This window comes from Palaemon carinicauda, chromosome 4 (assembly GCF_036898095.1).
Source record: "Palaemon carinicauda isolate YSFRI2023 chromosome 4, ASM3689809v2, whole genome shotgun sequence".
Classification (NCBI taxonomy): domain Eukaryota; kingdom Metazoa; phylum Arthropoda; class Malacostraca; order Decapoda; family Palaemonidae; genus Palaemon; species Palaemon carinicauda.
Window position 1 is genome coordinate 33,331,781 of NC_090728.1, and position 13,825 is coordinate 33,345,605.

General features: G+C 35.5%; 2 protein-coding genes across 2 annotated transcripts; both read right to left on the reverse strand.

The window, feature by feature from the left end:
• Nucleotides 1–1,973: 1,973 nt before the first annotated feature.
• LOC137639878 (UDP-glycosyltransferase UGT5-like) lies at nucleotides 1,974–4,126 on the reverse strand. The gene is made up of 2 exons (XM_068372141.1): nucleotides 3,353–4,126; nucleotides 1,974–3,194 (listed from the first exon to the last, which is right to left on the reverse strand). Exons 1-2 carry the CDS (start codon nucleotides 3,952–3,954, stop codon nucleotides 2,210–2,212), a joined length of 1,587 nt encoding a protein of 528 aa, XP_068228242.1. The 5' UTR covers nucleotides 3,955–4,126; the 3' UTR covers nucleotides 1,974–2,209.
• A 4,284-nt stretch (nucleotides 4,127–8,410) lies between these two features.
• LOC137639882 (UDP-glycosyltransferase UGT5-like) lies at nucleotides 8,411–12,484 on the reverse strand. The gene is made up of 3 exons (XM_068372144.1): nucleotides 12,289–12,484; nucleotides 9,809–10,607; nucleotides 8,411–9,641 (listed from the first exon to the last, which is right to left on the reverse strand). The coding sequence occupies exons 2-3, from the start codon at nucleotides 10,408–10,410 to the stop codon at nucleotides 8,657–8,659; spliced, it is 1,587 nt and encodes a 528-aa protein (XP_068228245.1). The 5' UTR covers nucleotides 10,411–10,607; nucleotides 12,289–12,484; the 3' UTR covers nucleotides 8,411–8,656.
• Nucleotides 12,485–13,825: the final 1,341 nt, after the last annotated feature.

Below are 13,825 nucleotides of genomic sequence, written 5' to 3' on the forward strand. Positions count from 1 at the left end.
ATATGATGCGTAATGTCAAAATATAATAGTAAAACCAAGAAGGTGCTCCTCTAAGTTTTAAAGGCTCGAGATATTCTCTAATGGTTCGGACACCAGCAAAGTCTTGTTCAGAATCTGGTCTCCTCTGTCGTTACTCGACCACTTCAGGTTTTGAAGAATTTAAAAAGAGTCGTCGTCAAGTCAAATTGTTCAATATTCTTTAACAGTTGCAGGAAGGACACTCTAAAGTACCAAGCATTTAATGAAACAAACCATCTCTAAAATTTACAGGTCCTTCTTTTCACCGTAATAAATAGTAAAAATATAAATAGATAAAAAGTCAAAAGTGAATTCTACTTATGATTGGAATTTATATTCAGCATATAAAGATTAAAATAAAAGAAATTTATGTGATCAATTTAACCCCTTCATTGCTCTCTTGTAAGGATCAACTACTTACTTGATAATGACAGATCACCAAATTTGACTTCCTTTTTATTCAATGTTCAAGTGTCACTTGAAAGTTCTATTTTCGAAGGATCTTTTTAGTTGCGCAGATCACAACAATTTTTTTCAGGAGAATCTTTCATTTCCGGAAACAAGCACCAAAATTGGCACACATACTCCTTTGGAATCACTCTTTTGAAAAAAAAAAAAAAAACTCTATAGCCACACAAAAATTCAAGATGGCAGCCATTTTTCACGATGGATGTCATTGAATAAACTGAAATATTACATTTTGAAATAAATTCACAAATACTTCCAATATTTGGATGATCTCAGTGTCAATTTCTAATCTTTTCGCTATGTAGAATCCGGATTTTAGAACTTACTGGCTTTCTTGTATCAATAGAGCAGATAAATCTACGCTTAACCAGGACACACCGGATGGCACCACTGCTGTGAAACTCAGTCTGAGGTTCAGTATCAGCTGAATAATTATTCAAAGTACCTAAATGTTTATTATATTGTCACAAATTCTGTTTAATAAGCCCAAAATCTGTTTGTCACTGTAGATTAAATATAATTCCACACAGATATTTAGTTAGAGAGCCGAGACAAGGCTAAATGGCTTTACGTAGCTTTGCATGTTTAGTTAACTGGATGTTGTATATACGGACTTGAATAATAATGGATGAGCAATCAAACTATGTGGATGTTATTTATTTCTACTCTTGACCCTAATACTATTCCATACCTTCTCGTGCATGGTTGTGATCATGGTGGCAAAAGAATAAATGATCGGCTTTATAAGAAGTGTTTAAGGAAATTCTGTGGGAAAACTAATCTAGATTATTCAGGGAAAATATTTGTCCTTTATCATATCCTACACAATTTCAAAAGTAGGATATCATAGATAATGAGATTTTTCATTTCTCTAAGTCAACAAAATGATTTTACCTTGAGGATAAAAGATTTTTTTTTTTCAATTTCCTCACCAGAGGTCGTCTCGTGTTAGATATTGGGATAATCACTAAGGGGAATATGAACTTCTTTCTCTCTCTTAGGTGCATATGTACTGAATCGTCCCATAAACATTATTAAGTTTTCCTTTCATCGTCACTTTAACTATATGAAAGGGAAATTGCAGTGTAAACATACTACGGAGAAATGTACCTTACGTTTATTAACTAACACAATATACAAAGGGGATAGGCTAATAATGAGTTTATTTCCCAGACGAAGTCTTCACTTTCTAGAGGCCTCGCGAAATATACTTTTGAATATATTTTCATCTTATATTCATTTCCTATAATTTTGTTTAGACAAAGGTCGTGAGTAGAACTAACCAGGTTCATCAATTGTTTATCATAATGAATTTCAAACCAAAAGAAATACTCTTTTCTGTAATATCATGAAAATGAGGAATGATCCTCTTCATGTTTCAATATTTCCTCATTTTGTTTAGAGAATTTTTAAAAGGTATATATATAGTTATATGGAATTGAAAAACGAAATTTATAGATTTGTTTATTCATATAATAGGTTTTTGCAGATATAAAAATAGAATCTCTTAAGCGGTATAAAGGTATCTTCTTTGATGATGATATAAATATAGAAATGAAGAATGATTATCATATAGACATTTTCAAAGATTTATGAATGAATGATTGTATCCATAACTGGGAGAAAGTTGAGAATGAAAATGCTATTATATCAGGTACACATTGCAAGGAATGAGATCAGCTTTCAGATCCAACTCAGTACAGCTATTTCAGCGTACACTCATTTACTCTATATGGAGATGACCTTTGATTGACTTTAGCAACTTGGTAGATGCTTTCTTGAGAGCAAATACAAGTGCACAGTACAAGAATTTCAGTAGCCATTTCAGACATAACAGCAGAACTACAGCTGCAAGAGTAAGCACAGCTATTACATCGATCATCATGTACTGATGGATGGACATGTTGGCAGCAGCTGATCTGAGGTGTTGGGCCCCTCCGTGACGGAGGACGTGTTCGGTCCAGTAGACAGCTCGGTCCAATGATGAAGTTTCTTGGTCCTTTAATAAGGCTGACCTTATCTTGACCTGATCCCTGTATGACTGGTTTTCGATGACTGTTGTTATTGCCTCCATGATGGAATGGGAGTTCATGGTCTCCAGAGTGAGCTCTCGGCCAATACCCAGATTAACGACCTGACGTACATTGAGGTGTTGGTCACTCATTAAAGGAATGCCAACCATGGGCACATTATGGTAAATAGCCTCTTGCATAGACAGCAGTCCACCATGATTTAAGAAGGCCCTGACCTTCTCGTGTCCAAGGACATCCTGCTGGGGAAGCCAAGCACGGGTCAAGACGTTTTCCGACAGACCTGGAATAGGAGCTCCTTCCCATTTCCACAGGATGCGATATGGAAGGCGAGCAAAGGCTGACACCAAAGCATTGCGCAGGTCAGCAGGTAACTGGTCACTACGAATCGATGATCCAAGACTGAAGAAAACTACAGGAACAGGAGAAGAGTCCAAGAAATGTTTCAGCTCTAAGTCTTGTATTGGGCGTGGATTGCGACAGTGCATGCCACCCACTTCAACAACATTAGGCAGCAGTGGGCGTGGGTAGCCTAAGGAGTAGTGGGAGTTGACCAGAACCAGTGAAACGTTTTTCTCTACTTCCGAAAGCGAAACAAATGGATCCTTCAGAAACCTCTGGACGACACCATCCAACCGAGACAGCACAAGACGATTTCGTAGGTATGGTGAGATGAACCTGTTGACAAAAGAAATAAAGGAATAAGATTCATTGTTACAGAAATGCTTTGATTTATTCCATTACAATACTATAATTGAATGACATTGACAAATTCTTTAATATCTTGTTACTATAACTTCAGAAATAAATAAAGTGACATTGATATGTGATCTTACCTTACAACTGTGTTCAGTGTTCTTTCCCAGAGGTTCATGTGGTCTCCATAAGGAAGATACTGGTTGGGGACATATGCAGGATGTTCAGGGTTTCCGAGGAGGTCAGCTGTCCAAGGCGTAAGGCCAGAAGTGGTCACATACATAAAGGGAACCTTGAATTTGTGTACAAGGGCTAATCCACACTCATTCATGAAAGCTGGCAAGAGAATCAAGTCGGGCTTAGTGCGCCATGCATCCTGTACGCCAGGGTCTCTCAAAAAGGCGTCACAGTACTCGGGTAGATGATGGAGAACCTTTTTCATGACTTGGGAGTTGACGTTCTTTCCTCCACTCGCTTCTCTCATCTTGAAGACATCAAATTCGCCCGTCACTTTCTTGATAGAGTTCCAGGCATCAGCGGCCACAAGATCAGTGAAGGAACGAGAGGCGTTGGTAGAGCCGGCGTGTAGGGAGGCAACGGTGACCTGGTGACCTCGCCGCCCGAGGGACTCTGCTAAGGGCGTGATGATGTTCTTGTGGGAAGCAGATCCTAAGGGTAATATCATCAGAACTTTCGAACATTCGCAGGAGAGAAAAGTTGCTAGAAGAAGCAGGATCTTCATCTTGGAGTTTTTTCTATAAAATTTTTTCTCACAATTTTTGTCGTTTTCCTCTTGAGAAGAATATTGCTCGACTTCAGGTTTGGTTATGCCTTGACCAGAAACCCGTGGTTCCTTTTATACCCCCACAGAAGAGCTCGTTAATCTCTGATACCTAATCAGCGTCATTATTGACGAAGGTATTTTTCGACAGCTTTTCCTGTTGGAATACACGACGTGCATTATCAGTTTATTATCCATGCATGTAATTCTTATTCATAAAATAGAGAAAAAGACAACTTACCTCTGAATAAAAACCGATGGAAGAATACACACTTTGGGAGTTTCCCAGTGACAGAAAATTCGAATTTATTGCCTTGTTTCCATGAGAGATTTTCAGATTATATTAATATAATTATAAGAAATAATCTTACTAATTTCTCCGTAGTATAAATAAAGGGCTCTTGCTCAGTTATAATTCATCACTGAATAGCCTTCCAAGCCCCAACGTCTGGTTAAATGAACCAAATATATAAACAAAATTCATAAGCATCAATTCTTGGATAAAACGTCAGTTGATTTCAGAAATTGTTATTTAGACCTTTGCTCTTATTATTCCTTCAAAATTTGAGAGTTTGATGTGTAGGCCTACGTAATCTTTCAATGTTATTAACCTTTTTTACTGATAAAATATTAGGACTGACTGATTAAATACATGATTCATTTGATAAGTGTTCTATAGGGGACTGGTTATGTAAGCCTATTCCTATATAAAAAAAAGTGCTTATTTTGGACTTTTTATAGTGAAAATCGAGATAATCGTCATAATATTTCGATATCTTTATATGAATTTATTCTCTCCTAGATGTAACTTTATTCTTCACAGTTTTAAGACCGAAATTCTGTTTTGTTTAATGAGATAATCGGCTAATAAAGTCTGATATGATAACCACAGTCCGCATGGAGTAATGACTTATATCGGATGATAGTTCCTCTATAGAATTTTCGTATCTTCTGCCTCAGCTGGGATTCCATTGGTTACTTACTTTACTTTACTTTGATGGCTGTTTTTTCGGTCCCATACAACAGGGGAACCCCACTCTCTACACGACCTCCACTGTCGTTTTACCTTGTTCGTTCAAAGTATTTAACGTTTCATATCGCGTATTGTTCATTTACCGTTAAATCGTCACTGTCAAAAGACTCATGAAATAAGAAAGTCTTCAGTTTCCTCTTGAAAGCCTTAATATCTTCAATCATTCGAATGTTTCGTGGGAGCTTATCATATAGTCTCGGGGCTGCATATTTAAAGGCTCTGGAGCCTAGAGTAGAGATTTATCTAAGTTCCAATAGTTTGAAGCCATCTGTAACTATTCTCTTGTCGACACGATTTGTTGGCTGCACAATATGTAGCAGTTCTCCTAAGTATTTTGGACGCCCGGTTCTGATAACTTGGTGGGTTATTGTACATATTTTAAATTCAATTCTCGCTTTAATCGGCAGCCCATTTTATAATCTTTTCAGTCCCATGTCCGTTAATAATTACCCTTAAATTGAAATATAACAATTTTGACACACTAATATTGTTCATCATACATGCATGTATAATTTTACAGTTTTATTTAACCAAGGTTAAATATAAAAAATAAAAAGTATTCTACCGAAGATTAAGAACTTAATTTTTTGTGTAAGTACCAGCTATGTATAACAGTCACACAACTTGGCATGATTACCAGGGCAAATCCAAAAACATTCTCTTCCAATGAATTAGTCAAAGTTTAATCACTAGTTTATTTTTTAAGAATTCATATTGCGTCTGATACACGAAAACGTTTTATGTCACAAAGGACTTTATTTTATCAGATCCTTGCTAATAAGAATATCTTTTTATGATCTTTTTACTACTGAGATCTCAGTAAAACTTTTTAAACTACATAGATATTCATAGTATTAAAACACTTTGCAACAATAGTGAAGGTTGTCAATAAATAAAAGAGTAATTGACTTTAAATACTGAAAATCACCAAAATGCTTAAAACAGATCGCTAGGGCGATAAAACGTATACAAAATTTGAGAATCGAATAAGATAAGCAATAGGAATTTAATAAAATAACTACTAGGAATTCAGATGTAAAATTCATAACCAATGATATAAACAATCTAGATCTATATAGCCCTTACTAATGAGCAAAGTTATGTGTTAAAACTGCACAACAAAGAAAGATGTAAAATACTGAAAAATTGGACAAGAAAAATGTATCAGTAAAACTTAAGCATTTAATTTGCAAAGAATATCAAATTATGACAAATAAGAAGGATTATTTATCATGAGGCAACAGAAAGGCTTAGGGATTTATCATAGTTACCCTAACCGTAACTGCCCTGAATGTGCCTTGTACTCACCGCGTCAATCCAAGCAAGGAGACTGATCATGGCAAATACAGAATAACTTCTTGTCCATACTGATGAGAAATGCGTGGCATCTGGACGAGCGTCTTAACAAATATGATGTGTAACGTCAAAATATGATAGTAAAAAAAAAAAAAAAAGTGCTCCTCTTGGTTTAAAAGTCTGCACATATTCTCTGCTGGTTCAGACGCTAGTAAAGTCTTACTCAGAATATGGTCTCCTCTGTCGTTACTCGACAATTTTAAGTTTTTAAAAGTTAGAAAAAGAGGAAGAGTCAAGTCAAATTGTTTAACAATCTTAAACATCTGCAGGGAGGGCACTTTCGAGTACCAACAATTTAATAAAACAAACCAGCTCTTAAATTTACAGGTCCTTCTTTTCACCGTAATGAATAGTAATAATATAAATAGAAAAAGTCCCAAGTGAATTCTACTTATGATTGGAATTTATATTTAGCTTATACAGATCACAATAAAAAAATTCGTTGGATCATTTTAACCCATTTATTGCTCTTTCATTAAAATTGATAAATTCGTTGATAATGACAGATTACAAAATCTTACTTTTTTGTTTAAAGTTCAAGTGTATTTTTTTGTTTAAAGTTCTAGTGTCCCTGGAAAGTTCTATTTTCGAAGTGTTTTTATTGGAGCAGATCACAGCGATTATTCAGGAGAATCTTTCCATTTCCGGAAATAAATATCAAAATTAGAACACGCAGCCTACTCATTTGCAATATCTCTTTTGATGAAACCTGTTAGCCGCTTAGAAATTCAAGATGGCTACCATTTGTTCAAGATGGATGCCATTGAACACACTGAAATATTGCATTTTGTAATAAATTCACAAATACTTTTGCTATTTGAATGATCTTTGTGTCAATTCATACATTTTTTCACTTGGTAGAATCCGAATTTTAGAATTTACTGGTTTTCTTTTATCAATAGAGCGGATATCAATTCTTAACCAGGGCACACGGGATGGCACCACTGCTGTGAAACTCAGCATGGGGTTCAGTATCAGATGAATAATTATTTAACCTAATTGTTCAGATTATTGTTAAATATTCTGTTTAATAAGCCCAAAATCTGTTTTGTCACTGTAGATTAAATATAATTTCACACAGATATTTAGTTAAGAGCGCCGAGGCAAGGCTAAACGGTTTTACTTAGCTTTGTATGGGTAGTTAACTGGATGGTGTATATACGGACTTGAATAATATTGGGTGAACGATCAAAGTATGTACATGTTAACTATTTCTACTCTTGAACCTAATACTATTCCATACCTTCTTGTGCATGGTTGTGATCAAGGGGGCAAAAGGATAAAACACCGGCTGTATCTGAAGTGTTTAAGGAAATTCTGTGGGAAACCTAATTTCTGTTATTCAGGGAAAATATTTGTCCTTTATTGTATCCTACACAATTTTAGAGGTAGGAAATCATAAATAATGAAATTTTTTATTTCTCGAAGTAAACAGAATGATTGTTTCTTGTGGATAAAAGAGATTTTTTTTTTCAATTTTCTCACCAGAGGTCGTCTCGTGTTAAATATTGGGATAATCACTAAGGGGAATATGAACTTCTATCTCTCTCTTAGGTGCATTTGTACTGACTCGTCCCATAAACATTATTAAGTTTTCCTTTTTTCGTCACTTTAACTATATGAAAGGGAAATTGCAGTGTAAACATATTACAGAGAAATGTACCTTACGTTTATTAACTAACACAATATACAAAGGGGATAGTCCAATAATGAGTTTATTTCCCAGACGAAGTCTTCACTTTCTAGAGGCCTCACGAAATACACTTTTGAATATATTTTCATCTTATATTCATTTCCTAAAATTTTGTTTAGACAAAGGTCGTGAGTAGAACTTACCAGGTTCATCAATTGTTTATAATAATGAATTTCAAATCAAAAGAAATACTCTTTTCTGTAATATCATGAAAATGAGGAATGATCCTCCTCATGTTTCAATATTTCCTCATTTTGTTCAGAGAATTTTTAATAGGTATATACAGTTATATGGAATTGAAACACGAAATTTATAGATTTGTTTATTTATATAATAGGTTTTTGCAGATATAAAAATAGAATCTCTTAAGCGGTATAAAAGTATGTTTTTTGATGATAATATAAATATAGAAATGAAGAATGATCATCATATAGACATTTTCAAAGATTTATGAATGAATGATTGTATCCATAACTGGGAGAAAGTTGAGAATGAAAATGCTATTATATCAGGTACACATTACAAGGAATGAGATCAGCTTTCAGATCCATCTCAGTACAGCTATTTCAGCGTACACTCATTTACTCTATATGGAGATGACCTTTGATTGACTTTTGCAACTTTGTAGATGCTTTCTTGAGAGCAAATAGAAGTGCACAGTACAAGAATTTCAGTAGCCATTTCAGACAGAACAGCAGAACAACAGCTGCAAGAGTAAGCACAGCTATTACGTCGATCATCATGTACTGATGGATGGACATGTTGGCAGCAGCTGATCTGAGGTGTTGGGCCCCTCCGTGACGGAGGACGTGTTCGGTCCAGTAGACAGCTCGGTCCAATGATGGCGTTTCTTGGTCCTTTAATAAGGCTGACCTTATCTTGACCTGATCTCGGTAGGACTGGTTTTCGATGACAGCTGTTATTGCCTCCATGATGGAATGGGAGTTCATGGTGTCTAGAGTGAGCTCTCGGCCAATACCCAGATTAACGACCTGACGTACATTCAGGTGTTGGTCACTCATTAAGGGAATGCCAACCATGGGCACATTATGGTAAATAGCCTCTTGCATAGACAGCAGTCCGCCATGAGTTAAGAAGGCCCTGACCTTCTCGTGTCCAAGGACATCCTGCTGGGGAAGCCAAGCACGGGTCAAGACGTTTGACGACAGACCTGCAATAGGAGCTCCTTCCCATTTCCATAGGATGCGATATGGAAGGCGAGCGAAGGCTGACACCAAAGCATTGCGCAGGTCAGCAGGTAATTGGTCACTACGAATCGATGATCCAAGACTGAAGAAAACTACAGGAACAGGAGACGAGTCCAAGAAGTGTTTTAGCTCTACGTCTTGTATTGGGCGTGGATTGCGACAGTGCATGCCACCCACTTCTACAACATTAGGTAGCAGTGGGCGTGGGTAGCCTAAGGAGTAGTGGGAGTTGACCAGAACCAGTGATACGTTCTTCTCTACTTCAGAAAGTGAAACAAATGGATCCTTCAGAAACCTCTGGACGACACCATCCAACCGAGACAGCACAAGACGATTTCGTAAATATGGTGAGATGAACCTGTTGACAAAAGAAATAAAGGAATAAGATTCATTGTTACACAAATTCTTTGATTTATTCCATTACAATACTATAATTGAATGACATTGACAAATTGTTATGATTCTTAAATATCTTGTTACTAGAACTTCAGAAATAAATAAAGTGACAATGAAATGTGATCTTACCTTACAACTGTGTTCAGTGTTCTTTCCCAGAGGTTCATGTGGTCTCCATATGGAAGATACTGGTTGGGGACATATGCAGGATGTTCAGGGTTTCTGAGGAGGTCAGCTGTCCAAGGCGTAAGTCCAGAAGTGGTCACATACATGAAGGGAACCTTGAATTTGTGTACAAGGGCTAATCCACACTCATTCATGAAAGCTGGCAAGAGAATCAAGTCAGGCTTAGTGCGCCATGCATCCTGTACGCCAGGGTCTCTCAAAAAGGCGTCACAGTACTCGGGTAGATGATGGAGAACCTTTTTCATGACTTGGGAGTTGACGTTCTTTCCTCCACTCGCTTCTCTCATCTTGAAGACATCAAATTCGCCCGTCACTTTCTTGATAGAGTTCCAGGCATCAGCGGCCACAAGATCAGTGAAGGAACGAGAGGCGTTGGCAGAGCCGGCGTGTAGGGAGGCAATGGTGACCTGGTGACCTCGCCGCCCGAGGGACTCTGCTAAGGGCGTGATGATGTTCTTGTGGGAAGCAGATCCTAAGGGTAATATCATCAGAACTTTCGAACATTCGCAGGAGAGAACAGTTGCTAGAAGAAGCAGGATCTTCATCTTGGAGTTTTCTTCTATAAAAGTTTTTCTCACAATTTTTGTCGTTTTCTTCTTGAGATGGTTATTGCTCAACTTCGGGTTTGGTTATGCCTTGACCAGAAACCCGTGGTTCCTTTTATACCCCCACAGAAGAGCTCTTCAATCTCTGATACCTAATCAGGGTCATTATTAACGAAGGTATTTTTCGACAGATTTTCCTGTTAGAATACACGACGTACATTATCGGTTTATTATCCATGCATGAAATTCTTGTTGTTCATAAAACAGAAAAAAAGACAACTTACCTCTGCATAAAAACCGATGGAAGAATACACACTTTGGGAGTTTCCCAGTGACAGAAAATTCGAATCTATTGCCTTGTTTTCATAAGAGATTCAGATTATATTATTATAATAAGAAATAATCTTACTAATTTCTCCGTAGTATAAATAAAGGGCTCTTGCTCGGTTATAACTCATCACTGAATAGCCTTCCAAGCCCCAACGTCTGGTTAAATGAACCAAATATATAAACAAAATTCATAAGCATCAATTCTTGGTTAAAACGTCCTTTTATTTCAGAAATTGTTATTTATACCTTTGCTCTTATTAATATTCCTTCAAAATTTGAGAGTTTGATGTGTAGGCCTACTGTACACATAATCTTTTAATGTTATTAACCTTTTTAACTGATAAAATATTAGCACTGACTGATTAAATACATGATTCATTTGATAAGTGTTCCATAGGGGACTGGTTATGTAAGCCTATTCCTATATAAAAAAAATTGCTTATCATGAACCTTTTAAAGGAAAAACCGAGATACATATCATAATATTTCGATATCTATATGAATTTATTCTTTCCCAGATGTAACTTTATTCTTCACAGTTATACGACCAAAATTCAGTTATTTTGTTTAATGAGATAATTATCTAACAAAGTCTGATATGATAACCAGAGTCCGTATGGAGTAATGACTTATATCGGATGTTAGTTCCTCTATAGAATTTTCGCATCTTCTGCCTCAGCTGGGATTTCATTGGTTGCCCTTTTTACAATCTTTTCAGTCCCACGTCCCTTAGAAATTGCCCTTAAATTAAAATATAACGATTTCAACATTAATATTGTTCATGCATGTATGTATAATTTTACATTTTATTTAACCAAGTTTAAATTTAAAAAAAAAAGTATTCTACCAAAGATTAAGAACTTTATTTTTTGTACAAGTACCAGCAAGGTCAGTCACACAACTTGGTATGATTACCAGTGTAAATCCAATAACATTCTCTTACCATGAATTTTGTAAATGAATTTTATCACATTTTTTTTTTTTTTTAGAATTTATATTGCGTCTGATACACTGTTTTATACCGGAAAGGAATTTATTTTATCAGATCCTTGCTAAAAAGAATATTTTATGATTTTTTCACTACTGAAATCTCAGTAAAACTTTCTAAACTACATAGATGTTAATAGTATTGAAACACTTTGTAACAATAGTGAAGGTTTTCAATTAATAAAAGGGTAATCGACTTTAAAATCTGAAAATCACCAAAAAGCGTAAAACTCGTTAAGGCTATAAAACGTATAAAAAATTCTGGAACTGAATAAAATAACTACTAGGAATTTAGATGTCAAATTCATAATCAATGATATAAACAATCTATATTTATATAGCCCTTACTAATAAGCAAAGATATGATAAAAATGCACAACAAAGAAGGAGTTTAGCGGTAAAATACGGAAATATTGGACAAGAAAAATTTATCAGTAAAAATTAAATGAATATCAAATCATGGCAGAAAAGAATGATTGATTATTATGAGGCAACAGAAAGGCTCGGGGATATATCATAGTTACCATAACCGTAACTGCCTTGAATCTGCTTGGTACTCACCGTGTCAATCAAAGCACGAAAACTGTGATTATGGAAAATGTAGAATAACTTCTTGTCTATACTGATGAGAAATGTATTGGATCCGGAAGAGCGCATTAACAAATAATATGATGCGTAATGTCAAAATATGATAGTAAAACCAAGAAGGTGCTCCTCTAAGTTTTAAAGGCTCGAGATATTCTCTAATGGTTCGGACACTAGCTAAGTCTGGTTCAGAATATGGTCTCCTCTGTCGTTACTCGACCACTTCAGGTTTTGAAGAATTTAAAAAGAGGAGTCGTCAAGTCAAATTGTTCAACATCCTTTAACAACTGCAGGAAGGACACTTTACAGTACCAAGCATTTAATGAAACAAACCATCTCTAAAATTTACAGGTCCTTCTTTTCACCGTAATAAATAGTAAAAATATAATTAGATAAAAAGTCATAAGTGAATTCTACTTATGATTGGAATTTATATTCAGCATATAAAGATTACAGGAAAGGAAATTCGTGTGATCAATTTAACCCCTTCATTGCTCTCTTATAAGGATCAACTACTTACTTGATAATGACAGATCACCAAATTTTACTTCCTTTTTTTTCAATGTTCAAGTGTCACTTGAAAGTTCTATTTTCGAAGGGTCTTTTTAGTTGAGCAGATCACAGCAATTTTTCAGGAGAATCTTTCATTTCCAGAAACAAGCACCAAAATTGGCACACATACTCCTTTGGAATCACTCTTTTGAAAAAAACTCTATAGCCACATAAAAATTCAAGATGGCTGCCATTTTTCACGATGGATGTCATTAGTTATACTGAAATATTATATTTTGAAATAAATCTACAAATACTTCCAATATTTGGATGATCTCAGTATCAATTTCTAATCTTTTCGCTATGTAGAATCCGAATTTTAGAAATTACTGGCTTTCTTGTATCAATAGAGCAGATAAATCAATGCTTAACCAGGACACACCGGATGGCACCACCGCTGTGAAACTCAGTCTGAGGTTCAGTATCAGCTGAATAATTATTCAAAGTACCTAAATGTTTAGTATATTGTCACAAATTCTGTTTAATAAGCCCAAAATCTGTGATTCACTGTCGATTAAATATAATTCCACACAGATATTTAGTTAGAGAGCCGAGAGAAGGCTAAATGGCTTTACGTAGCTTTGTATGATTAGTTAACTGGAAGGTGTAAATACGGACTTGAATAATAATGTGATCAAGGTGGCAAAAGGATAAATGATCGGCTTTATAAGAAATGTTTAAGAAAATTCTGTGGGAAAACTAATCTAGATTATTCAGGGGAAATATTTGTCTTTTATCATATCCTACACAATTTCAAAAGTATGATACCTTAGATAATGAGATTTTTCATTTTTCTAAGTAAAGAGAATGATTGTATCTTGTGGATAAAAGAGATCTTTTTTTCAATTTTCTCACCAGAGGTCGTCTCGTGTTAGATATTGGGATAATCACTAAGGGGAATATGAACTTCTATCTCTCTATTAGGTGCATATGTACTGACTCGTCCCATAAACATTATCAA